This window comes from Anomalospiza imberbis, chromosome 1 (genome assembly GCF_031753505.1).
Source record: "Anomalospiza imberbis isolate Cuckoo-Finch-1a 21T00152 chromosome 1, ASM3175350v1, whole genome shotgun sequence".
Lineage (NCBI taxonomy): Eukaryota > Metazoa > Chordata > Aves > Passeriformes > Viduidae > Anomalospiza > Anomalospiza imberbis.
Window position 1 is genome coordinate 88,793,197 of NC_089681.1, and position 27,121 is coordinate 88,820,317.

At 38.3% G+C, this 27,121-nt stretch overlaps 1 protein-coding gene across 7 annotated transcripts in view; it reads left to right on the forward strand.

Annotated features, from left to right (window-relative positions):
* PHACTR1 (phosphatase and actin regulator 1) overlaps window positions 1-27,121 on the forward strand; it is a 295,584-nt gene that overhangs the window by 204,955 nt on the left and 63,508 nt on the right. For all 7 annotated transcript variants that reach the window (XM_068172561.1, XM_068171731.1, XM_068174243.1 and 4 more), the window contains one exon: window positions 21,148-21,228. In XM_068172561.1, coding sequence (XP_068028662.1) covers window positions 21,148-21,228 — 81 coding nt within the window. The remainder of the gene's footprint in view (window positions 1-21,147; window positions 21,229-27,121) is intronic.

A 27,121-nucleotide genomic window follows, 5' to 3' on the forward strand; every position in this document is an offset into this window, starting at 1 on the left:
CCTACAAGGATGTTACTTGTAGAAATACATGGTAAAAAAAATAATATTTTGAAATGCCTTAATTCTTCCACTGTAATAGCTCAGATTTCTTATCTGCCTGACTCGAGAGCCACAAATTATTTACTGTAGGCATCTCACCGATTTCTGTTGCTTTATTCATCAGCTCTTCAGGGAATCCACAGTATGGCAGTGATGTGTGCTCTTCCTTAATGCAGACATCATAGAATTAGAAATTTGTACACAAAAATTCATGTTCATGTTACTAAATCTAACCTGAGAAAACTTTTCCTTCATTTCATATTAAACCTAGCTGGCCTTAAAAAATTAAATTAAAATTCTGTGCAAGCCTAGAGGTTTCTTGTGGAACCTTTGTGTGAGCTTAGAGGAGAATAATGTTTTTGATAGGGTCTTGTGCCAGTGAGTGAGTTAACTGCGCATTGCCTCACCATTTCACACTGGACCATGAATTTCCCTTTGGCTCTTGCTTTTTCTTGTTTTCTCCTCTTCATGTATGCATGCTTCCTCAAGCAGTTTCTCCCTCCCTTTCCTTCTTTATCCACAAAAATGCCTGCAACCCTCATCACTCCTGTGCTGCCAATGGCATTAAACCAGCAGCAGCAGGGGAGTGCCAGCCTGGATCTGGGCATGCAGCTGGGTCATCCCTCTGTGCCTGTGCCCCACGGGCACATCCTGAATTGGTTTCTATCACAGCTGAGCCCCCAGTACTCAGAGGTGTAGGCTAATAGGAATATGATATTCTCCACAAAAGCTAAGTTTAGAGAGCAGCAAACTTGACTGCTTTAGGCATGCTCTTAGCAGACAGTTTTTGCCATGCATACATAGAAGGACAAAGTGAATTCAAGAGGACAGTTTTGTCCTCTTTGAGCACTTTCACCCCCTTAAGGCCAGTAATGCTTATATTTTGAATTCAAAGCGCTGGACACAGCCCCTGCAGCTACTTTTCTGGGTAATAATGCACTCATTACAATGGACAGTAAAACTAGGCAAATATTCCCCCCTTACTCCCTGCTGCAGCCATCTAGAATCTCTTTTAGTAGAGCCATAATTCCAACTGTGATTGTCTTTCACAGAATAAAAACATCAAGCTCAACTTTTGTCAATACTTTTTTTTTTTGAACTCTTGTTTAGTTTATAAATAAAAAGTTTACAAATAGTTTATAAATAAAAGTTTATAAATAAAATGCTGGCATACTGGAAGAAAAGTTATACAACTCCTGCTTCATTTCCTCTGGTTCTGTTCTGACTGTGGTCTTAGATCATTGCAGGCAAACAGCTAGGTCTTCCTGAGTGCCCTAAGGCATCTGTAGGGGACTTAAGTGTTTCCCTGACAGTTACAATAATTCTGTCACTCTTACCAAAATTACTGTTTCTGCAGCACCCCACAGGGAGACCATGGTGTTGAGAGCTAGCTTTGGATGAAATTCCATGACATTTTTCTTCACTTCCTAAAAATAAAACTGAAACGTATTTTCTCTGGAGTGTTGTGACGTAGGTTTTCTGAAACACTGTTTTTCAACACTCATATCTGTGAGATGGCTTATCAGAGAATAAGACTGTAGATATTTAATACTTTTTGAAAATTAAGACCTTTTAAGTTGAACTCTAGAATCAAGAAGCACAGGCTGTGTGTTATATTACTGTATTTTAATGTACTGAACAGCACTGAAGTCTTGATTTTAGGAAGTAGTGTTCAAACTGCAAACACAGTGACAGCACTACAATAGCAAATATTAAAATGAGATTTCTCTGAGGGAATGTAGTTGTATCTTCTATATGTAAAACTATTGGCTAAAAATAAACCTTAAAAATAATTCTTAAACTGACCCACAAGGACACTGTGTATATTTTTCTCTCATTAAAATTTCCTGTTGTCTAAAATTATCTTTAATTAGGATTGCATAACCTAACAATAAAACTGCTGAGGATTAGAAGCAGCAGACACATTCAGCTCAAGGCTTTAATTAGATTAAACTCTTCACTGCCAGAAGTAAGAGATGGAGCATTACACCTCTTTAACATTTAATCTGGAGAATGCTTTATAATTGTATTTAATATTATGTGGCAAAAGTTTACAGGGAAAAAGAAAAGCAGTCTGCCAACATCTTTTTATGTAATGCTTGCTTAGTTATTTGTCAAATTTTAAAGACAGATTGTTTCAGGAAAGTGTGCCAAGATGGAAGGGGGGGGGGGTCTCACGTGTATGTACAGTCTCATAAAAGTACAGATTGCCTCTAAAGTAGCTTTGTAAGTAGCTACCCCCTTTCATCCCTATTTCATCCTCTTTTCCTCAAAACCCATGGAAAAAGTGTAAGTTTAGTAGTATTTCTAGTAAATCATCAAATCTATGATCTGTCATCCCAATGGGTGGGATCATCAGTGCATTGTGATTTATGCTGGAATACATTTCTACTCAGAATATGATGTTAGGTTGCTAATAAACAATTCTATTAGCCTTTTCAGGGATACAGAGTGCAAATTACCATTGCAAGGATTGGAGATTCAAACTTACAGCTCCAGGTACCAGGTTATCATGATCCAGTTGCAGAGACAACAGTATTTTACCAAGCTTTTTTGTAATCAGCACTGTTCGTCTTCCAGCTACTTCTCTGAAGCTCTCAAGAGTATGGGACAGAGCTTATCTCCACTTTCTTACCAGCAGATTCTCAATATGGGGCATGGAGCAGATTATTAGGGTTTATTTGCTTCACCAACACAACCATGTAAGATTTAGTCACCTCTCTGTGCCTGTACCGCAACAATGTCCTGGAGCCAAATCAGGTCTGTGACCTCCTGCAGGCAATGAACGCACGTTAGTTTTTTCATCCTCACCCATAAAGCATAAAAGACTAGAGAAGAGGATGCAGTTCCAGCAGGCACCAGACAGCACTGAAAAAGCAAAAGGAGCATCTTTGTATAAAAGTAGTCTAAAACTTCAGGCTCAATGTGGCTGATGAAGTTTCAAGGGTTTTTGTTCTCTTCAGTGCTCTTTCCCCATTGTCCAAACTTTTGTGCAGATATACACACCTCAGTCCAGAAGATAAATGCTGTGGTGTTTAAGTAAAAGATACCATTTATATTTAAAATATGAAAACAAGCCTTAAATGTCTTTATTCCAGAGATGTTTTGGTAGGAATTTTGGGAAACATTCTCTCTGGATTTCAAAACATTCTGTTTTCCCGAATTCTTCTATTTCAACATAAAAAGAGATTGCAACAGTTATGTTGATGTGAATTGTTTGGCTTCATTCTATCAGGAAGAATAATAATAAATTTATTCAAGATAGCATGGGTTTAAGTTTATAATATGTTTAAGATATTTTTACTAATAGGTACTAAATCAAGGCAAAGACCTGTAGCTAATAATCAGCAAGATGTACTGTTTCTAAGTGAAAAAAAATTATAGGTGACATCAGGTGAAAACTGGGCTTAGTTATTTTTATCTTTGTGGACTTGGATCCTGGTCCAGTTGAACACGGTTATAAAGCTTCAGAGTATTTCTGTTAACCACCCCAATAACAGTGCTACAGACAGGGAAATAATCAGTGCTTTCTTCCCGGTGAAAGGAGGTTGCCTTTAAGGAGTTTGACCTTCTACCATTTTACAAAATGTCCTTGATGAACTGAGTTCAGCTAACTAAACCTGTCTAAAGGTTGTTCTGCTGGACTAATAAAATCAGCCATTATTCAGTTCCTTAAATTCAATAGTAAATTACACTGTGGGAGCACTTGCTCTGAGCATTCATACTCAGACAGTGATACATGACAGGGTCTTTTTAAATAAAAATGTTAGATGAAGGCAATGTAATCTTAAAAGAAAGCAATTTCTATTATGACAATACCTTATCTATTGAATAATTTAAAGTGGGCTCCTCTTAAGTGAACCTCTCATCGCAAACCTGTCTGAGGGTATCACTGTAATATGCTTGCTTATTTCCAAGCAGAAAGGTTAATATTTCTAATTAAAAAGAGGCTTGCTAAGGTATTTCCTAAATCAACTCTTTGATGATTAGAGCTTCTTAGACATTTTAAACTTTTTATTTATTTATGTTGAAGCCATTTCTTCCTCATTTAAATTCTACTGGAGAAAGCAAAGTCATCACAAATGTTAAAGTCTGTTGGGAAGATGATAGTTTTCAACTAGCTGCAACAGAACTTATTAAGGCTAAAGGCTTATTTTCCTCCCTTAAATGAGTACTTATGTGAAAAATATCATGTTTCAGTTTTCCCACAAGATTTGTGGTTTACTTGTACATTTGGAGATGGCATTTGTAATATATTCAGAGTGAGCCTGATATTTTTACTTACCCAAGTTCAATTTCAAGTGAAACAGGGCTTTCAGTTCAAAAGAGTAACTCCTGCTAACCCATAGTTTCCGGGGTGTGTGTGAAAATAGTTTAGTTGGAGATGTAGGTCCTTTGTTTTTTTAGTTATTGGCTAGCTTCATGGATCCAACCAAAAAAGTGATCAGATAGTGATGGTAACCACTCCACCAGTACAAGTAGTTCCTTCCTCCACAGGAAATTATGGGAGTCTCAACTCACATTATCAGCTGGGAGTAGTAGTAAAAATACAAGTTGTATTCCCACTTTCTAAGGAACAAAGGCCTTTGTGGGGGGCAGACTTATTGTGTTGTCATCTTGGTGCTTATTGCTATGAGATCTATGGGGCAGAGAGCAATGATGTCCATCCTACAAGACCTATGGGGTAGATGGGCAGGTTTCTCCATCCTGTGGCATCAGCTGCTGAAGAGTGGTGAGGGAGCTTCCTCTGTGGATCAGGCACAGATGTGAAGTTTGCCTTAGACTTCCCATAGGAATAGTATGCAAGAGAGAGGATGTTAACACACTACTCTAATATTTGGGCTCTTTGATCTTCCTTGACAGAAGCTGCTGTTGAAATTCAAATGATTTATTAATTACAGTGCAGCACCTCACAGAGTAAGAGAATTGGGTTGTGCTGTAATTTATGAGTCCAGCAAAACAACCCCATGGAACTTTACAAAAACTAGGGAGTCTGGGGGGAAAAAAATGAGTACTCAAACCCAGATTTAAGAAGGCTAATAAGCAACTACTTTCATCAGCCTGGTAAGGCAATTTCCTTCCCTCTTCTCCAGTAATCCTGTATGTAGTTACTGCATATTTTCAGGAACTGAAGGAGAGGAAAAGAATCAGAGAATGAGAAATGAGCACCTTCCTGAAAAACAGAATGCCTTCCTGAATATCTTCCTGATAAGAAGACCCTAGCTCACCTGAGATTTGAAAATTTGTTTGGCTACAAAAGACAGACTCATCCTTTAAGACAGATTCATCCTCTTGTCAGGTTCCAAAGCTTCAGGATTTTACAGTTTAAAGGAAGTATTTTATTTTATTTTATTTTATTTTATTTTATTTTATTTTATTCATAAAAACTGGCTTCAGGAATTATTCTTCAGCAAAATGTTGAAATCTAATTTTTTTTAAGAGCCATAATAACTATAGTGATACTGTGTAAAAAATCACCTGTCCATTCTAGGATGTGTGGTTAAGAGTCTGCCAGTGTTGGTGGTATAGGAAAGACTGGCCCTATGCCATACCTTTGTCATTAAGTTAATGAGCAACTCTTTCATATTCATTTTGTACCCTGAAATATAAGCAGACTCATGTTTCTCCTATAAAAAATTAGTCCACAATCAATGAACTCCCGCTGATGCTGGTGCTCTTTATTACTCACTTTGAGTAAAGCAACAGTACACAGTTCCATGTGAATATGAGGATACCTTTAAAGGACTATAGGAGTATGCAAAGCAAAATAGTCTATTAGCAAAATTGGCCAGAAGGAAAATTCCCATATTTATATATTTATTTATTCATAGTTTCTAGAAAGCTGAACTCTTATCATATTTTCCTACACACACGCTTTGGGAAAAGCTTGGAAATCTTTCTTGCATTATCAAGATATTTGCTTTCCAAGCATGGTAAGCTGATGAATTCTGTCAAGGGCAAATTCATATATAATCAAGATTTCACCAGACAGGCTTTCTTCATCTCTTTTCTCCATCAAAATTCATATACAGCTCTTATTTTAGAAAGCTCTTAAAAATATCTAAGCTGGTCCTTTTTTTCTTCCAGCTTCTGGTACCTGTCTGTGCACTACCTTTGCACATCATGAAAGTAAAGACTTCCTTTGCAGCCACTACCAGTGTACATGTCCAGTCCTAGTCTGGTTTTGTTCAGGTCCAAGCCATAGGGAGAAGGAGCATGGTCTCCTACTTCAGCACAGGGATATTACAGTGCAGGGTCTGTGCTTCTCTGAAAGGTTTTGCTCTTACTGCATAGTGAAGGTTAGGTTCTTTGTGTTTCTTTCTCCCTTGGGATTTACATTCTTTCTAGGGAAACCAGCAGAGCTCTGAAAAGTGTTAGTGACTGGCTAGAGGATCCAATGTAATCTCTAAGTTAAACTATGAATTAAGGAAAATCATTCTCCTAAGGATTATGTTTCAGAGGAAGGCAGGCTTCAAGAACTACTTGAATCAATGAAGATAACTTTGAAATTTCCTCAAAAATAAGAACACTTACTTAGCCTTTAGATCAAGTTCCACCTGGGGCAATTATTTCAGCCTTCCCCATTCATACTTTGCCCCTGAAATTTCAACTGATGATGGTTTTTTTCCTTCCCTCAAGAGCTGCAATGCTGTGCTTGCTACCACATCACAATTATTGCTTCCCACCTCAGTACTGGCTGCACTTCAGGAGTGGCTGAGTAATCTGTTTATATAGGCTCGGGATGTATTACTGTCTTTCTGATGAAAGATAATACCAAAAGCAATTTTAATGTGTCAGTTGATTTTTTTTTTTAAGTTTGATTTGGTTGTCAGAGACTGTACCTAATGCTTATGTTACTGTGATTGCTCTTCTTGCAAAGTGTCAGGCCCGAAGAAAGGGATAGAGCAGAACACAATCAAAAAGTCACTTAAAAAAAAAAAGCCTCTTCTTTATAAAGAATGTGGGAAATCAAATGCATCATAGATTTTCCTTTGAGCACTGTTGTCTGATCTTTGGTAAAAGTGACCTTCAGTGGGAAGAGGACTTCTGTTTCCATTTTCTTGCATTTACAAGGAAGATGGAGGTTATTATGTATTTATATTTGCATTTTCTCATGCATATAAAAACTACCAATTCTTATCTGCTCTGGAAGACAGTTATTCCAAGTAGTTCAACTTATGTCCTCTCCAGAAAAGAGTGGCAAAAAATGTTACCCAATCTGTGCAAAAGTTTGGTTTTCATAGCGTCAATCACATAAAGACATATGATTAGCTCTTTGGGGAAAAAGAACAAATTTAGGAAGTCCAGTTACATTACACAACAAATATAATTTCAACCCTTTAAAAGGTCATTAATAAAACCAGAGGTAAACAAGCATCTTTTTAGCTGATATTTCTGAGATGGAATGAAAACAACAGTATGAAACTATTGATTGCTTCTATCTCTTCTCAGACCTTCTTATGTACTAAGAAAAAATTCAAATAGGATAAGCAACAAAAATTGATTTAAAAAAAAAAAAGAAGAGGCTCTTGTTCTTTAAATTATTTTCTAAACTGTCAACTTACACTATTGTTTAGAGTAAATTAAGTAATGCAAAAATATGGGCACCCTGCTGCATCAATTTATATCTGCAGTAAGCACATGAGCTCTAGTGAATAATTTCATCTAAGATTTAAAAAGGTAATGAGAGCAGGATTTGGTTCTGTGATTGTAGTAATTAATTACCTAAGTCAGGCCTTTATTTTTTTCTTGAAACAAAGTCAGAACTCACTATAATATGTTGAGATGGGGGAAGCCAGCTGGCATATCCCTATCTATCAATTGACTAAATAAATGCAGAGTCATTGAATATAAAATCATAATTATTTATTTATCTTCTGTCCCTTGCCAAGGCAGTAAACCTGTTCTAAATATGTCCAATTCCACTCCATATATAATGCTGACTGAATATTTTCCTTCAGTGGTACCTGGGGCTCTGAGTAACCTGATGTAATGGAAGGTGTCTCTGCCCATGGCAAGGGAGCTGGAACTAGATGATCTTTAAGGTCTTTTCCAACCCAAACCATTCTACAATTCTGTGATTAGCAGACACACTCCTGACTCCTCCTTGAGGTCTAACAAACAACATAAGAAAGGGTACTGAAGCTCCAAAATATTTAAAATAATCCCTCAGAGCTGTATCAAAGTGTAATACTGTAGTATGCAACTGTGTGTTATGATTTTATTTGCCATGTAGAAGTAAAAAGTAGACACTGCACATTCTACCCAGACTTTATGAAAGGATGGGAGATGTGCAGTCTTTACTTTGACCAATACAGAGAAGAAAATTTCCAAATCAGATGCATTTTCAGTTTTATATTCATTTGTTTAATTAACTGCTGAGTTAAAAAGCAAGAGGTTTCACATCAAATTAGCCTAATTATCAGACTATTGCATCAGCAGCAGTGCCTTGAAAAGGTGCAATAGATGGATAAGACAGCAGTGGAGTGTGTTTCAGGTTTTGCCTTGTTAAGAAGCTAATAAGAACTTTCTGAACATAGGGTGGGTCAGATTGGAATATGCTCTCATCCTCACAGAATCCATTCCAGTGTCTTTGAACTGAGGAGTTTTGTTGATACCAAAAACACTTGGTGTATGGCTGCTCAATCAGTAAAAATACGTTGATATTCTGGAGCTCAGCCTTCTATAGGTCAACCTGTATCATCTTCATAAGATGCCAGGAGACTGGTTTGATATTTAAAAAGCTATCCAAATAATGGCATGGAAATCTTGGGAATATAATCCTGATATCAGTCACTCAACTGTGCTCAGAAAGAGTAAGAAATCTTGTTTTACAGAAAGCTGCTTCTCACTTTCCCGTAGTGCTTCTCACTTTCATATTTCAGAATGCAACAACTTAGTTCTGAACAGCAACACAAAAGAGAGTATTTAACTGAGTATTTAGCTCAGTCAAGCTTTTAAAAGTTTGTTTCTTCATAAAAGCAGCATTTTGTTTTGTTTTGTTTTTTTTTCAATTTAGGACAATTGCTTCATGCTACTGAGGCAGAAAAGGTGAAGATTTAATAATGCTGTCATTTTGGGAGTGCACACAGTGTCTGTATGAAGGCAGCATCATTATACTCAGTCACTTAATGCAGCTCTGAGGTGAGATTGGACTGCCAGGCGGCCCTACAACAAAAGACAACATGATGTAAAGGATTTCTGCTATTAAAAAGTACATCAGGAATTTTATTTTTGTCTACTTAGTCCTTTCTTCCTCCGAGAGGTTCATTAGTCTCCAATGGAAGATAGAGTATGATTCCTGCCTTTTAAAGAACGATGTCAAAGGAATAATTCTAGCTGCTTTTCATGCAGATACTTGAACACCTGTTTCTCCTTCATTTATCTGCCAAAGAAGATTAGTTCAAGATAACACCTACTGATTTTATGGATTACTGCTGTGGTGATTTTGCCTCATAGTAATAAAGGTGAATACCACAAATAGCTTTTCTATAGGCCTTCAGCAAAATTATATGTAACAAAATCAGAATATGTGTGGGTTGTATGATAATTTTGCTTTAATGTTAAGCTAAATTTAAGATGCCATCATACGTAACCATTGTGTATCTTCATAGTGTATTTGTCTGAAATGTACACCACCCCCTTATTCTGTAAGTCTCCTTATTATTATGGCAAATTCAAATACTTTATAGTCAACTAGTTTCAAGGAACCTTGCAATATTTGCACATTATCAATGTCATCTTTTCCTGCTGCTTATTCCTCGTTTGCAATTATAATAATTCATGATATTTCAGCCATCTCCACAGCAACTAATTATAATGGTAGAAATAGACTGACATCTTTTGCTGTTATGCAACAGAAATAAGTTAAAGTTCACAAAAATAAATAATACAAATCTTACTGATGTAGAAAAAGGCCAGGATAAAGTTGGAACAGAAGAATATTTAGGTAGAGTTATCCACTAAATTGTTTTTTTTCCCTGACATATCTGAAATTTGAAGCTACAGCAGTAATATCTTAATAAAGGTATTTATAACAACATAACAGCATTTTGATAATCTTCAGAAAAATATTTCAAGGTAGTGTCATCTTTGAATAAACTTGTAATTGCCACAGAGCAGTGATTTGCATTATCTCTGTGGTTCTTTTGTGAAGTATTTGTCAAAATCTGTGGAACAAGTTGACTTTATTCTGTTAAAAAACCATCTATAGTCAGGTCACAACCCAACACTGGGCAGAATTTCAGATTTCAGGTTCACATTCCACTGTCACTTCACATACCGTATTGCCAGAAAGCAATTAATAGTAATTAAGATTTGTCCAACATGAAATACAGCACACACTCCTGTACTTCCTAGAACTGAAAGAAACAAAGTAAAAGAAGTCTTATTATTCTCTGAAATTAATAAGTGAAAATTCCCGAAGCCCGTGTTGAAAAAGGGTTCTAAGCCTGAATGCCACACTAGCTAGTAAGCTACTTTTGCAACCAGCACTACACAGGCCATTAAACCTGAATCAATTTTTGTAATTTTCGATGTCAGTGTTGAACTCTGTATTACTTAACAGGTCTGATTTAATCGTGCAAGAAAAATGCCCTGACTTGCATGACAAGGAGATAAAATTCAAGTTTCTTTCAAAGGCAAATCAGCTGCCTTTGCACATTTCCTGACAATTATCTAACGGTATAGTTTCGTGTGTTGGGATAAAGTGTGTTTTCTCCTGATTCATTAAACACACGTTTTAAAAATAAATGTGCTCCAGGGCAGACAAGAAGATCAAACCGAGGTCCATGGTAGTCCAGTATCTTTTCTTGTACTCAACGGTTGTGTTACACGCAAGAAGCAGGATAAGCAACTATTTATCTTACTTCTGACTTAAGAAATCAGATTGCAGCACTCAGAAATTCATAAGCTAAAAGCTGCATCCAAGTCAAACCATATGGGTTTATCCTCTGTGTTGTTGGAACCAAATTTAGCTTTAATGGATATCTCATGCAGACAATTCCACAATGAAAAAAGACATTGTGCACAAAAGCACCTGTTTTTCAGTTGCACCCTGACCATTTTGTTGGATGCCTTTTATCTCTGGCATTCGTGAATGAGTCAATGACTGTTCATGGTCTTGCAGACCTCTTGTGTTCCCTGTTGACTTCTGTCCTTGCTGTAGCAGTGCTTGCTGCAGTGCGACCCATGGAGCAGGTGCTGCATCTCTCTGTGCTGGTAATGGCCCCCACCTGGAGCAACAGGTCGTGACCACGCTGCAGGAGAGCAGGAGCTCACAGCGCTGCCAAAGGCCACCTCGTGCATTCAGAGGGCAAAAGCCCTTGTGCCATGGGTTTCCTTTCATCTATGGGTCTGGAAGCATGCCAGGGCTGTGGGAATTCTTTGAAGGGCTATGCCAGGCCAAGGAAGCCCTGTCTAGTGTAGCTCCCAGCAGAGGACATGTAGAATACGTGTACTGCTGTTGTCTGTCCTGCTTTGTGCCTTGATTTTCCTCCGAGGGAGCGGTCTGGTTTACGCAGTGCACAGCCTAGATGACAGTAACCGTGTATTTTTGTGAATATCAGGGGAACCTGGACCTTGCTGTAAAAGAATAGATGACCAAAAAAAAAAAAAAAGAAAAAAAAAGAAGTTCTGCTATTATTCTTTATTGCTCTTCAAACCCCATCCCTTTAGTCATTCTTTTTTCATTTTTTCATAACTTTTTTAGTTCTGATGTATCTCTTTGGAGATGGATACCCAAACTTGTGTTAGCTGTAGACTATTACACTAACACAAAGGGACTGTATATATTTCCTAGTAATTTCAGATTTCTGTTGCCTTTTTTTACTGCCCCAAGCATTAGGATGATGTTTTCAGATAATTCTGTTCAGAGTTTCCAAGCACTATCATCTGGGTGGGAATGACTAATACAGCTGTTAATTGTGTAGAATTAGGGCTGCCTATTCCTGAAGCATAAAACAATGTCATCATTGATGGCTTTTATAAAATATCTCCCATTAAAATAATGAAATAATTTGTATTAAAAGCAGGATGGTGCATGCCAAATTCTCATGAAGCTGTTCTGCATTCATGTTACTGTAACTGAAATCACAATCTGGTCTCTTTTCAGTCTGTTGATTCCAGAGGACTGCCATGTATAATGGAAAGTTTCTCTCCATCTGGGAATGTTATCTTTACACCCCAAAGAATCAAAAAAAAGTCAGACCAAGGCTCTGAATGTATAAAACATGCTGAAATTGCATGGTGGGCCTTTACTGTAGCTTGAACTGTTATCTGCTACCAAGCCAGAAAGCAGACTGCACTATTTTGGGAGATAAGACACTGGCGTTAAAGACACTTTGGGGTTTTTTCAACATTAGGTACCAGCCAGCTAGTGCCATTGCACAAGCTGGAAATATCATCCAAATATAATTGCTGGATGGTGTGACAGCTGCAATTCAAGAATCTTCTTATTTTGGAGGAAGTGTTTGTTGCTTTGTGATTTAGTCATTCCTATAATCAAGCATTAAATTAATGATTTCCTGTTTGGCTCCTAACAGAGGTCTGTGTTGAAGGGCTGATGCCAGTTCATTTCAATAACAAATGCATTTTTAATTTCTATGTGCTTAGTCAAGATTTTCTGGGTGTACAACAGTAGTGGTGGTTTCTGAGAAGTATATGAAATATTCATAACAACTCTCTCAAAATGGTGCTAAGCCAACTTCAGATTTAAGTAGGTATTTCTTAGTCACAAGCTGTGCTTTGTATTTATTTTTAGTAGGGTTACATGTGGACACAGATAAACAAGTCCCCATCTATTTTGTGTGTCAGTTTGGGAGGCTACGGTGTACTAATTATTCCAGTGTAAGTGGGAAACTGTAATTTACTTCAACAGTGTTTGAGTCATGTGTGAATGTATTTTAAATTATCTCAAATCCCTTTCTGGTGAAATAGGAGCATCCAGCAGAGCAGGCTTTTTCATTGTAGCTAAAATAGGGTGTTGTTAGGGAGTAAAACACTGGATTTACACATCTGTCTGGCAGTGGGTACCGGGCAATATAAATAAAGGTGAACTCAATCTGTAAAACTACACAGCAGTTGGCTGTTGCTATAGAGAGTTGTGCTGCTTGTCTTACCAGGTACAGGTCTCTTTTCTGTCAGCAAGGTGATCCTCCCAGCTGGCAAATGAGGGGACCAAATACTGGCCAGTAGCTTGGTTGTCATCTCCAGGTGGTCTGTCCAAGCATTCTTTCTGCCATCTCATCATCAGCATGCCACTGTTTTGATTTTATCTCTATATTTTCCCCCATTTTTCCATCCCCTTCAGAAAAAGCTGACCCCTTCACCTTTAAAAGATACTCTGGAAAATCTAGTTTCCTGACATCTGCTAGACTTCTTTATGTAAACTGTGCTCTGTATTTTGCCATCTGCAAGTGTTGTCTGATGAGGAGCAAATCCAAAAGCAGCAGCTTGCCCGGGTAGTTATATGCCGTGTGCAAACTCTGTCATGGAGAGAACTCTCCAGAGAGTCACAGGAGTCATTGAAGCAATGTCCACCGGGGTTTTTTTGCTTTGAGGTCTCTTGAACTATTATGCCGCAGAATATTGCAATATTGCAAATAGACATTTCTGCTGTAACAGATGGCGCTGCAGATCCCTTCTCTAGTATCATCATTCGAGAACCACCTTCTCAGGGTAAAGGAAACACCTTGCAGATATCTCACCCAGCTCTTCACCCAATTACTTTTAGCATAGTTTCTGTCTGTTGTACGTACAGAAATCTGAGACTGCAAGGTACCTAAAGCAAGTTGAGTCACTTGTAAAAAGCAGCCGTTCCTTGGGATGTACAGCTGCTTCCGATGTTGCCATATTTTTTTCAGATAGCATCACTCATCTTGTCCAGTTGCAAAGGTTTGACATGTAGAACCCATATTCTTAGTTTTTCTTTGATACTACAGCCTCTGCATGTTGTTACACAGAAGCCTGTAGGGAAAACCATCATATGTGAAAATGTAAATGGATCTCCTACCATAATGGTTGCTGTCTTTTGCTGGTGCTTTGGAGATAATCTCATTGCAGTAAGAACTGTGGTGGTAATCACTACAGTCAATTTAGCTTTAACACAGCTATAGCTGTATAGGGTGCTGGTAGTATTATGGACATAAGCAGGGGCTGTTCTAGCCTGTCAGGTTTCTTGCTTGGATGAAAGCCTTCTAATAAGTCAGTACCACCCCTTCAATACTGTTTTTGATGACTGAATTAAGAAGTCTCTGGGTGCCAGGTTATGGCTTTCCACTCTGCACTCTGTATTTGCAGAGCAGGTGTACATTAAGTTATGCTATGTTGCCTTGTTGCAAATTTCTTTAATTAAGATACAGAATCTCCTTTTTCATTAAACTGTGGAAAGCAATACCTGTTGCTGGCTCAGCTTTCCAGTTCTTGACCTAGTACTATCTATGAACTCATGAAAACACTGTGCAGCAATTCAGAGGGAAGAACAGAAGAAATGTATTTTCTTCATTTTTTCAATAGTCTGATCTGCTTTCTGAATGTCTCCCTAACTTCTCAAGTTTGACTAGAAAATCAATTATGTATAAAAGGTATAAAAATGCAAGTCTTTCAAAAATCCTTTTGATAGATTATTGCAGTTCACTGACAGTGGAGTTCTGTTTTGCTCTTTATTAGCTGGGCAGCTGAGGGTTGTAACTTTTTTCTTAAGGTGTCTACAATCTTGTTTTCTTTTCAAACTTACTTTCTTAGGTTTGGTTTTTTTTTTTCAAACACACAGCTTTTGTTATGTTTGTCAAGATTTCTTGTTTTATCTCCTGTTTTCATGCATTCATCTTCTGCCAGCTTGCTCAGTTTGGCCTGTGAAATCCATTATGTTGGGTTTCTTTAGATCTAACTTGAAATGTAGTTCTTTCCCTAGGAAGACACCTTCTTTGATAGATTTTTTTTTTAAGTCTTTCTGTATGAAAAAAAATACAGTCCATCTGTTCTTGGATTAGGTTTCCGATTTCTTTGGTTAAGAAAGAATTAAGAACTATTGTGGTAGAGTTGTTCAGATATAATTTCTTTGCCTTTCCTTGTGTTTGCTGAATTTCTGGTTGTATGCTCTATTTCTGAGTTGTGTTACTGTATTGTGATCTCACTTACTATGGTTTGCAGTATTTTGATTAGCTTCTGCAATTGTGTATTTGCAGACTTGACTTTGCATCCACTTTCCTCCCAAGTCTGTTCTCTGGCAGTTTACATGTAGGAATGGTCAGTACAAGTCTAGAGTTTTCTTAAGGCTGCTTTCACTTCTTCCTCACTTTTACTTTCTGTCTCAGTAAGTAAGGAAGAGAAGATTGAGTTTTTATCTGTCGTTACCAGGTGTGCCAACTGTTACACCTCCTAAACTCTTCCAGTGAGTAACCAGGAATTTTAGATTTGATCTTGTGCTCTCAGAGGAATGTGTATATTTTTACTGGGTTATTACAAAGGCTTACCTATCACAAATGAAGATTTATCATGCTCCCAGTCCAGTGCTTCTCACTGGAAATGGACGATTGTCTTGAGCTGGTCTGAATTTGAGTGGAAGCAAGATGCCCTCACATCATCTTCTCTATGCTTTTACATTGTCGCAATCTAAAATAAATCCAGTTGTACTTGCAAGACTGGAAATGAAATAAAATTAAATTAATCGGGGGAGGGGGGATGTTAATTTTATTTTTGCCTCTTTTTCCTGTTATTTTATTTGCCTTGATTACAGTAGCAAATCTTAAGTCTAGAAGGGTCATTTCCAAGCCTAGAGTGTTGGCCCATGGTCACAGAACAGGTGCTCTTAATGCTTTGCTGCTGACATAGCAGGTGACATGCCAAGTTGCTGCAGCTTGTCTGTACCTCACTTTTCCACTTCTGTAATGATGATCTGGGTTTGCTTGAAGAGTGTTTTGAGTTACTCTTTAGTGTGGCATCAATGCTCTGGGGTTTTTCTGTGTTAGTTTGCCTCGTAGCACATGCCACAGAAGTTTTCCAAGTGATTCACATACTGAAGGGGGTTTATTTGGTCAGCTGATTTGGAGAGGTACTTCTATACACTTTTCAAAATCAAGCTTAACCTTTTATACCAGCCTATTTTTCTCCTTCAAATGTTCACTTATTTTATTTCATAGAATGGGAGTGTTAGGCTACAGTCGCAACAAGGAATGTTGTGTCTGTTGGGCAGACACACAGACATAAAGAGGCTCCCAATGTTTTCTAGGTAGTAATCTTTCTGAATTAGGTTTTGTAGTTGGTACTGTTGCAGGAAAACCTAGGCTGATATTAGAGATGCTCAAAACTTCTGTGAGGAATTTTAAATCTCAAAGATTCAGAAACCTGTTGGAATATTTTTACTTTCCTCAGGCTTCAAGAGACCTATGCATGTTTGAAGCCAAGCAAAATTCATATTTAGCAATGAGCAGAGCAATACAGTTTTTTCAAACAAGATATGTTTTGGTATTGGTCATACCCCAAGCTCACAGCAGCAGTGCTGAGTGAGCCACAGCTGAGTCATGCCACAGCTATTAAAACAACCCCAAAATTAATGGAGCTCTCTGTGAGCTGACACATCTACATTTTCCTCAGTGATGTCTAAGACTTGCATCTATAGCAGTGTATCTTTTCTTATAACTACTGTCTTCAGTCAATTTTGATTTCAGGAGTATATTCAGCCCTATTTTTATGCATCTTTATTTCAGCTACTCACCCTTAGCTTCCTTTACAGTCAGTGAAGCCTAACAGGCACTTCCAAGGTGCAGCTCAATCTTGTTTAGATTCTTACAGTAGTCTGAGGTTAGTCATGCCCAAGACTTGCTCTTAATAAATAAGGAGGCCAACTCAGAGGCAGAAACCCACACTGTAAAAATTTGTGTCAGCTGAATCATGGTCCATTTGATTGCTAAGAAACTCTACATAGTTGGGAAAATTTCAAGGTGATGTAACATTTTTTAATACATAATCCATCACATTTGAAAATCTCATCTCCGTTATAAAACCAAAGAAAACAGTGATGGTTGTTTATCTAAACATTGTGCAAAGCAATTGGTTTGCTTGCTTCTAATTATTCAGATCTGAGTTATTAGCAAAGCAGATTCCTATAACTGATGCACCAGAAAGCTTCTGCTCTCAGCTTGATACTATAACAATCTTTGCTTTCTAATATCATAATTAAAATAATAGTGGCCTTTGAAAGGAAGAATTCATGCAAAGCATCCCCCAATGCTTTTCAAAACAAAAGCCAAGGACAACCTCAGAAAAAAAGCAAGGTTAAGATCCAACTGGCCAGCACAGACTGGGATTTAGTTTCAGTTGTCAGATGAAAAGGGCAGGACTTGTTTATTTAGTCCACCCCTTGGTTAAGCAGCAACATGACAATTGCTGCAAAGGAGGACACTTTATTATTATCTTGTATAATAATATTTATTAATTTATTATTGCCTCATACCGAAGCAGGTTGGAGTAGTTCATCTGAGATGTTTTAGTCTTGGAGGGAAGGATAGGAGGATGGAAAGGCTGCGTGTCGTGACTGCATAAATGCCTCTTTGGCTGGTTAATGGAGCAGCAGAAGCGCCTGGCTCAGAGGCAGCGCGGAGCTTCGCCTTCTCAGCTGGAGGAGCAGCCCACAGCCACTGCCATCACGGAGCACAGCAGCCTGTTAAAGGAATAAAGACAAAATTGTGTTTGATTTTCAGAGCGGAGGGGCAGGAACTTCTCCCGACCCTGTCAAGGCTTCACTGATCTTAATGGGTCTGCCACAGAGAAAAACTCTGCTTGAACAGCAGAGGGGGGCTGCTCATGAGGGACAAGTTCAAAAATACCAGCTCAGAAATATTAATAAAAACATTTCCCACTGTTTCTTCATCAAAGCATAAAAGAAGCAGTGTACTGCAGAGCACACTGGCAAAATCTGTATGCTTCTACCATAAAATGCACATTTCTATAAACTAGTAACTGAGAGTTTCTTGTAGAGTGGATGAATTTGTTACAGTAACTAGTTTCTGGCAAAAGTAGATCCCATAAAGAGGGCTTAATGCTTATTTCTAATCTCCTGGAAGGTTGTATAAATGAAAAAAAAATAGGTTAATCACCAAGGAAAATCACTAATGAAGTAATACATCTTTTCTTAAATATTAATTATAATTCATTTTTTCCCATCACAGAATTTACATGATTCTCATGAATCAAGGATTAATTCAAAGGTTTACATTTATCCTCTGCTGTGAATGGATTCCTTCTCAGTGGAGAGTGAATGAATTTATTTTGTACCAGCTTTCTGCTTGAAAAGAAAATCCTTCATAAAAGAACTGGCGATCTTAGCCAGAGAAATCCAGACCAAGTAAAGCATTTCATTGTTCACGGTGTTAGACCCTAATGAGTTCTACATCTAAATGCTTATATTTTTTTCCCATCTGATCAGCAGTAGTATAACAGTTATGCACTTAAATGTACGACACTTGTTTGGGAAGAAGATTTGTATTGAAGAAAAGCAGCATGTTCCACAGTTTTAGTATAACATCTGTTATCATTCAGTGCTGCTCTTAGCCCAGCATGCCCTTCCTCTAAATGTCTTATTAATTAAACTGGCTTAGTAGGAAAATAATTAATACTATAAGTCCTGTACCTACTTAGAAAGGATTTAGAAACTGAAAAAATTGGGTTTTGTCTGAGCTTCAGCTCGAGGGTTGTGTGTTTTTTCATTCTTGAACACAAGCAGATTACAATAGGGAGTATCTGAGCAGTTTATTCATATACAGTCTTCCAAATATATATATTCTATCTTTGAAATTCTGCAACTGCAAAAATAGTCCACTACTTTGAGAAGTCTTAGTCACTACTGGAGGGTCTTCCTCAGCAATTGGTTTGAAAGACATGCTCCTGCACTTCTTCTAAATGTCCTGATAGCCCTTTTTAGCACCTGATTCCCCAAAAGCCTTAATTCCAGTCTGAAAAATTACTGTGTTTCTTACCAGTACTGTGATAATGAGGTGGGAGCTCCTAGCCATGAAGTTGGTCATAATGCTGCTACCTTGCATTACCAGCTCTTGACTGGGCAGGAGGGTGAGACGGGGCACCCAGGTGAATTTGTGTGCAAAAAGTGGATCTGTTACTTACCTTTCTGTGGTCAAGTACAGAAATAGAATTTACCTGTGTCTTTGTTCTGTGGGCAGTGCTGCTGGCTATACACAACACCTGCTGCTTTGCAGCTGATTCATCCAGCTTGGATTCTCACTGAAGAGCAAGTCCAGTTTGCTGCTTATTCTAATAGAAAATTACACTTTTTGAAACCGATTGGAAAAAGTGCTGGGTGCCACCAAATTGGTCTTTAAACTCAGAGTTTTAACAATTTCTTTGGTGGGAGAAGGCTCAGGAATTAGTTTCAGCATGTTCTGGCTTTTCTTGGAAGGTCTGAGAGCAGCTATTCTTAAGGAGAAAGAGGAAAAAGTTTTAAATGCTGTACCAGAACAAGACCTTTTCAGCACAGGGAAAAGGCAGGTTGGGGAGAAGTCAGCAGTGCGACTCCAGAGTTTTATCATTGAGCCTTTCTTTTCAAAAGCATATTAGAAATTTAGAAATTTAGAAATCAGTGTTTCATTGCAAGTCAGTTGAGGTGCCTAAAGTGCTTCTTCAAATGGGTGTAAAGCACTCTGGAAAATTCTGTGGCTGTTACGTTAACAACCTCCAAAATCAAACTGCACCATGTGGCTGGTTAATGGGTATGGGGTCTTGTGCTTCACCAAAGGGACCTGCCCTTAATTCTGATCCACACTGAAGTTCAGAGAGCGTGTTTCTCCCTGGGGAGACCAGGATTTTTAACTAGCTTCTGACTGTACATATTGGTCATCTTTGTCCTGAAGAATACACACTCAAAACTGATTTTAAGAACAGGGAAGTCTCTATTTATCCTATGGAGAAGAGTGAAGCAGAGCTGGCCTTTTCATACTGAGCCCTAAGTATCTGGCAGCAAATAAGTTGCAATGAGCACAGTGTTACTGGTATAGGCATAGCTAATTCACCAGATATATGGGTCCCTGTGGGAACAGTCAACACGCAGCAGTACCAAGAAAGGTTGCACCCTCCTGTTTTCAGGGGAGAAGAGGGGGTTTCCACGCCTCTTTTGCTTTAAATCTGCCTTGGGCTGGCTGAGGATGCTAAGTCCCAGTTCATTTGTGTGTGTGTGCATCAGTGCTGGGTCTGATAGAGGAGCATATGGCAGAAGCCATTTGCCCTTGACTGTGCCTCTTTTTTGGCAGGCACAGGCTTGTTTCTCACAGAGTGGGTTCAGTCACAGCCACTCCTTCACATCACTTCTTGAGCCCCCGGCTTGCTGGCTTTCAGTTCTTTGCCTCTGTGTGTGTCCTTTGTGGTGTTTTGCTTAATTGGACATTGTTTTAATTACTACTGCACTAAAGAAACATGTATTTTCTATCTGTCATTTTGCTGCCTCAGTGACCACAGTCTCCAAGCAGCCAATACAGAACTTGAGCTGTTCAGATCTGGTGTAAATTGCAGTGGCTCTCTGGGAGTTTCCCTTCCTTTACATCTCTTTAGGGGAAAACACTCCTCTAAGGAAGAGAAGGCTCTATTAAACAGCTTATTTTTTGCACTGTCCCAAACACCTTCATCTGCCCTCACTGGAACAGGTGGCAAAGAAGCCTTGGCTTTCATTCTCTTCCACAGCATGGACACAGACCTTGGTCATATCCTGTGGCCACATCTTTCCCTGGTTTGAGCCTTTGTGTTGCCTTCTTTCTTACCTTTCCCTCTTCAGCTTCTGCAATAATTTCCTTTTTCTCCCTTTGCTGTCTCTAATTCTCCACAGAAATCAGAAATGTTTGGCTTATGTGTCAAAATCAAGCAATGGGTATGCAGACATACCCTCAAATCAGTCAGTCTACTGCCATTTCTGTCAATAACAGCCACACTACAGTAGCAGACAGATTCTCTGGACTACCAGTAACCTTTATTTCAAGATGCTAAACTGCCACTGACTTGAAGAGGAGAAAGAGCATTTTTTAAAATTCATTTAAAAGGCATAGAACCTTTTAAAACAATAATTTACCTTCTTTTCTATTTATATTGACCCTTATCCTTTGCTTACAGCTTTGGAAAGAAAAATGTCAATGAGGCAAAGCAGAGAGGAGCTTATAAAACGAGGAGTGCTGAAAGAAATTTTTGATAAAGGTAAGTGTTCTTCTTTTCACAACAGTAAATTGATATCCCATATAGTTTTATGGCCAGACATTACATAATTGTAATCCTAGGAAATGGGAATAGAGAATTCTGAATTGCAAGACTGTGCAAAATAAGATCTCTAAACACTTCTCTTGACTTTGCCGAGCTCTGGCCCTCTTTGTTGGATACATGTGTAGTTACTTAGCAAATAGAAATAAAAACTAATCAGAAATATAAAGCAATAGAAATAAAAATCACAGCAATAGGCAGTAGTCACTGACTGCAAAAGAATAAAGCATCCGGGCTGTGGAGAAATGTAGTGGGTTTGTGCCTTTGTGTGTTGGTGTTGTCTGGTTGAGTCACTTTGGGATTAACTGTTGTGGAAAAGCGAAACATATAAAGGTTTTGGATCCTGATGAGCACAGAACAATGTACTTTCCCTTGAAACAGCTCAGAAGAGATAATAATTCCTTGTTCAGGATAATTAATTTGTTGAGTTTTTAATGTCTTGTTTATGCAAAATGCCATTGTTTTACAAACATCATTGTTTTACACCAGTAACACAATACATAGTTGACATCTGTTACATATATGTCAGTCATTGAGTGCATCTTCCATTTGTTATGCTGTTTCCCTTGTCAATTACTAAGGCAATTAATTCAACAAATTATATAAAGGCATAATAAGGTTACTTCTTAATCACAATAGAACTTATGCATATGCTTTAAAGCCTCATTAATTTGAAGTCTAAAGTTTTTTACAATAGCAGTACAAAATCTGGTAGAAATCAATAAAAAAATTAGAAGTTTTCACATATATTAGAAGTATAGCCTACTTCATAAATTCAGGAGCATTTAAATCTGTTACCTGCTTTTTACTCTAGCTTATTAGGAATTTAAAAATTTACTAACCCAGGCTGCCAATTTTTTAAGCTAAAAACAAACAGCAGCAAAAATGTGCTTATCATTAAATTTTACAGTTTCTACCAGTTATGTGTTGTAGTGTGCTCTCACTATGACCAGCTGGCTTATAAACCATCCTAGATGCAACTTGAGAGTAAATACAAGTCCTGTCAATAGGTTTGCCCTTCTTATTGCTTTGTGTTGTCCACGTTTTGTAGTGTGACTCAGATTGGACCCACAGCCATGAGGCATTGTCCAGGCTGCAACATCAGGTGATCAGTGCTTCAGCCAGCTCAGAAGGCAGCCTTCAGTCACACCTCTGTCCCACGTGTGACCTCCTTCATCCCTGCCTCACACCCCACATGTAGCCACCCTCTGAACCATCCCTACATAACCCTAAAGGCCTTCCCAGGAAAAATCTTTTCTGTGAAGTCTGACTCTGCCTTCCATGTTGAAACTTGGGGAGATTCCCCTTGTATTGCTACCAAAGCATTACAGTTTTTTTCTATTGATCAAATAATGATGTAGTTTGTAAGCTTCTGTTGTCATCTTGTAAAGCAGATTCTAAGTTGTCTGTAGGTATTTGAAAGAAATAAATTAATTCCTCCTTATAGTAATTTATCACCTTTACAAAGCTGATATGAAAAGAAGGAGGTGGGGCAGAGAAGAAAGTGGTAATACACAAGAATAGCAGCAGTACTCAAACAGCTGTGATGATACAAGGATATAAACAAGGCAAGATGTGTAGAGCAAAAGCATTATTTCCTTCAGTGGTGTAATAATCTTAGAGTAATTCTAATGAAGGATTTCTTTCATTGACAACCTTAAGTGGAAGTTGCATTTTCTTTGTAATCCCTGTTAGGTAACCTCTAATCCTTCGAGAAAACAACAGACCTTTAGCATTTCCTAGCAGAATGCTTTATTTGACTGTGGTAGCACCTTTCATGCCAAGAGGCATCTTGCACAGACAGTAGGTGTAAATCTCTTTGTCTCCCTTTCCTAAGCGGTGGGCAAAGCAGGCCTGTAAATAATTTTGGCTCTTTCTTTCTTTAAAAACCCATACTGATCAAAGGAAACAGTGCAGACAGACTTACCCAAGAACAAGAATTTTTGCCTAGTGCTTAGTGTTGGCTTTGTCATATCTTCTATGTTGATCATAAGCATAATTAGCTGGTTTGTTTGACTGCTGTTTAAAATGGTGCGCTGACCTGTTTGCTTCAGGATTTGCTGGCTTTTCAGAGGACTTTGTGCCACCCAGCAGGTGAAAATTATCAGAGTGCAATAAGTCACAGTAGTCACACATAGGAGAGTCACTGCAGTCCAGCTGCTATATTTGGAAAACAAGAAATGCTGTTGCCTTTTCAGTGACCCCCACATTTAAATTTGTCACATGAAGCTGCCCCTGACTGAACTGCAGAGAGCTCTTTCCTTGCTAAGGGCCAAACTCCTGACAGAATCAGTTTCTGTTATCTTCCATTTCCAGGGCTCTGTGACTTGAGTATTCTGAAAATGTAGGCAAAGGCTATAATTTTTCAAATACTCTGTACTAGGAAAATAGTAAGTTGAATAAGTATCTGATGAAGCTCCTGCTGTTCTTATATATATCTTATGGGCAGATAGTCCTAAGAGGTTAAAAACACTACTTCCACCTGCATCACAGAACATACCTCAACATTTAGAAGAACTCATATTTTTGCCATCGTTCCTACACATAGGTACAGACCTTGATTTCCACATGAAGGTGTAACCATCCCAAAAACATCTGTCATTTGAATTGCTCACGGTTTCATGCTGCTGGTCAAAGAACTAAATCTACCTGTTGTATTTTGATCCCTCTTCTTCTTTCTGAATGTAGATGAGATTGCCTGTAGTGAGAAATTTCTGAATATGAGTGTGTACCAGTTACTTACTCCAAAGGCAATGGTGCAATGGTTTTTCAAGGAAACATGGGCAGTCTTCATCTTTTATATTCTCGTATTTTAATATGCTCTATCTAATTAAAATGATGGATTTAGACTTAAATTTCAGATAACCTAAGTCCTAACATGATTTGGACATGTTGCACTTACACACTAAAGGAGATTTTGTGACAGTATGTGAGGACAAACTTGAAGAAGTGGCTTTGGTAAAGCAGGTGGCAGCCACTAGAGAGCCAGTTGTGCTGCAGTGAAATTGAAAAGTTTTGAACTCCTCCAGAAGTAGCCTGTCAAACTCCATGGGATCCCACAAAATCAGGGGTCTGCTTAGGGGCTGAACTTGTGCAGGATCCCAGCTACTGTTCTAAGGTAGCCACCAAGGCTAGGAAACAGTTACAGGGGCAGGACTTGACCACATGCAAGAACACTCAATTCTCTATTCCCCACCCTTGGGATCATGGCAGAGAATGACAAGGAACTCTGCTCTTCCTAGTCTTTGTCATCAAGAATTTCTTGCTTGGACAGTCTACTTGAGAGCAGACAAGTAGTGAAGGAGATAACCCAATCCAAAAATTAACCCAGGATTTCAACTTGTCCATTTTGACTTCCAGAGCCAGTCTTCTGTAGAAGGAATGCATGAGCATGGCACTTTTCAGATATGCAAAATGTTGCATAGCCCAAAGTAGTTCAGAGTAAAAGACACAGTGAGAGGGTAGGCAGAGCTACAAGAGGGGGAACACAACCGGTCTGGTTTGTGTCAGTCACTGTGATGCACTGTGGGCTGCTTCACACCAGGCAATGTTTTAGAAGTACCTGAGTGTGGAAATTGCAAGTGTGTTCAGAAGTACAAACCAAGCTCAGGAGCCACAGGTTTTGAAGACATCATCTATGTATCTCTATGTATTTCACATGCTGAGGTGAATCAAAGTGTCTGGGCAGAGTCCTCTGCATAAGAGAGTTTCCTCTGAGGTCCTATTTCTTCAGTGACTTCAGGTGTGCAGAGTCTCTTGAGTAAGAGAAGGGCAACGTTCATGTGCTCTCTTGCTGCAGAGGTCAAGCTACTCCCTCAGTTTCACACTCAGCTGATGTTATTAAAGCTCGTGGACTTAGGGCAAGTCATTTTCCACTAAGTAGCACCAGACACTGTGAAAACAGCAAAGGATTTAGCAAGTCTGAGAACAAAAGATTACATATGTTATCACTGTGCAAAGTTAACTTTAAACTCATAACCAGTTCCTGAAAACAGATAAGTTCATCCATGTGTATGTAATAATTGCATTACCAGGATTCTTTTCATTTGTGTATCAGCCAACTGGAATAGCTTTAATACTTTGAAAATAATAAGTAATTTGCCTTTTGTATCTGGTTGTCAAGCATATCTCTGATGCAGGATTAATTCACACTGAGATACTCTTTCCTCTACAAATTATTTTTTCCGCATCTTTGATCTGTTTGCTGTACTTGAACAACTCTCCAGGTAGCTCTTCTTTAAGCAATACCTGATTTAGGGTGTATATTTCAGTCATGATTCTGTGCCATATCTGATGATTTCATTCAAACCCAAGGACAAGCTTTAGACTCTAAATCAAGATTAAAGATATTCAGATGTAAGATTAAAAAAGGTTATGCTGTCAGTACAGAAAGATGCCATGCTTTAGTATTAGACAAAAGGTATAAGCCAAAGTTTTATCTTACATTTTACTTTTTTTTTGCAATTGTAAGTCTTCACGGGTCATTCAAATGCTGTTTTTTAAATCATGCTAATATACCTCGAGAAGTACATAGCACACTTAAGACAGTAGGATTTCAGGATGCTCAGCATATTACAATAGGCTTCTCATTTCATGAAGAATGTGTAGTCATCCCTCCAAAAAGCAAACATTACTGGGTTTGTCATGCATACTTTTCTCATAGTTACAGTCAAATTTAGTCTGAATTAATGCATTGAATTGAGGAATATATTGCTGGACACAGTCACTGCCTTTCATTCAAGCAGCAGATGCTCTACATAATAGTTACACTCTTTCATGAAACCAGGTAACTGAAAGAACATTAATCCTTATCCCAAACGTGTGTAAACGTGTGTGTCTTTATAAAAGGGAGACAGAGCCAGCACAGAATACATAGCATTTCTATCCAATCAGCTAAGTCCAAAAATGTGCAGCTTAAATACTGGCTGGATTGTTTTTTTATTTTTGCTGCCTAGGGAAGTAAACAGCTTTGTATAGAATGGCCACAGCAGTTAGAAAGGAGGCTGTGCTACAAACACTTCGCCCAAGCCTTCAGCTTTAATTCATGCTGCCACCTTTTAGCCAGCTCAGTTGATCTCTCAAAGCCATGGGTCAGGTTTCAGTCTAGTATGATGTGATTGCACTACCATAATAGCTCTCTGGGTCTCCAAAAACCTCCAACAAAACCAAGTCAAGGCCTTGGTATTTATAATAATTCCAAAATAAACAGAAGACCATCTTTACTCGCTGTAGAGAAGCTTTAAATGGCAGAAACATAATTCTGAATAGTTATCAGCTAATGTATTTTCAGACTTGTTAATTACTGTATACTTGCACCAAAATGAGACGTTTTTATCTTTTCAATATTGACTTCCAAAGTAGTTTGTTAGCCCTATGAGGGGAAAATTTTCACTCATTTGACTGATGTACATCGCCGCTCAGTACATTGAGCAGTAATATGACTAATCAGTGGTGCCCAAAAATCTAAAAGCATATTCTGAAATCCTGAGTTTCATTTTTAGAAGTAATTTAAATGGTTAGTAAAATCAAGTTCTGCATATTTGCCTGCTGGTTTTTAGTTTTACAGGTCACATTTCAGTTATATTTTCAGGCTTCCATTTGTAACTGTAGGGGCTGAACACTTTGCTTTATAAAACTCTAATTGTGATGTCCATGTAGTCATTGCCTCCAGGTACCAGAGTGCTGTGCTTAACAAGTTCGGAGATAAAAATCATGCAGGTTGACACTATAGAGAATAATCTGAATCCTTTCTTCTGCTCTTTATTATTTCTAATGTGAAGTGGTATACGATAGGAAAGTAAATGCCAGCTGCTGTCACAGAAATTTTGCTCAG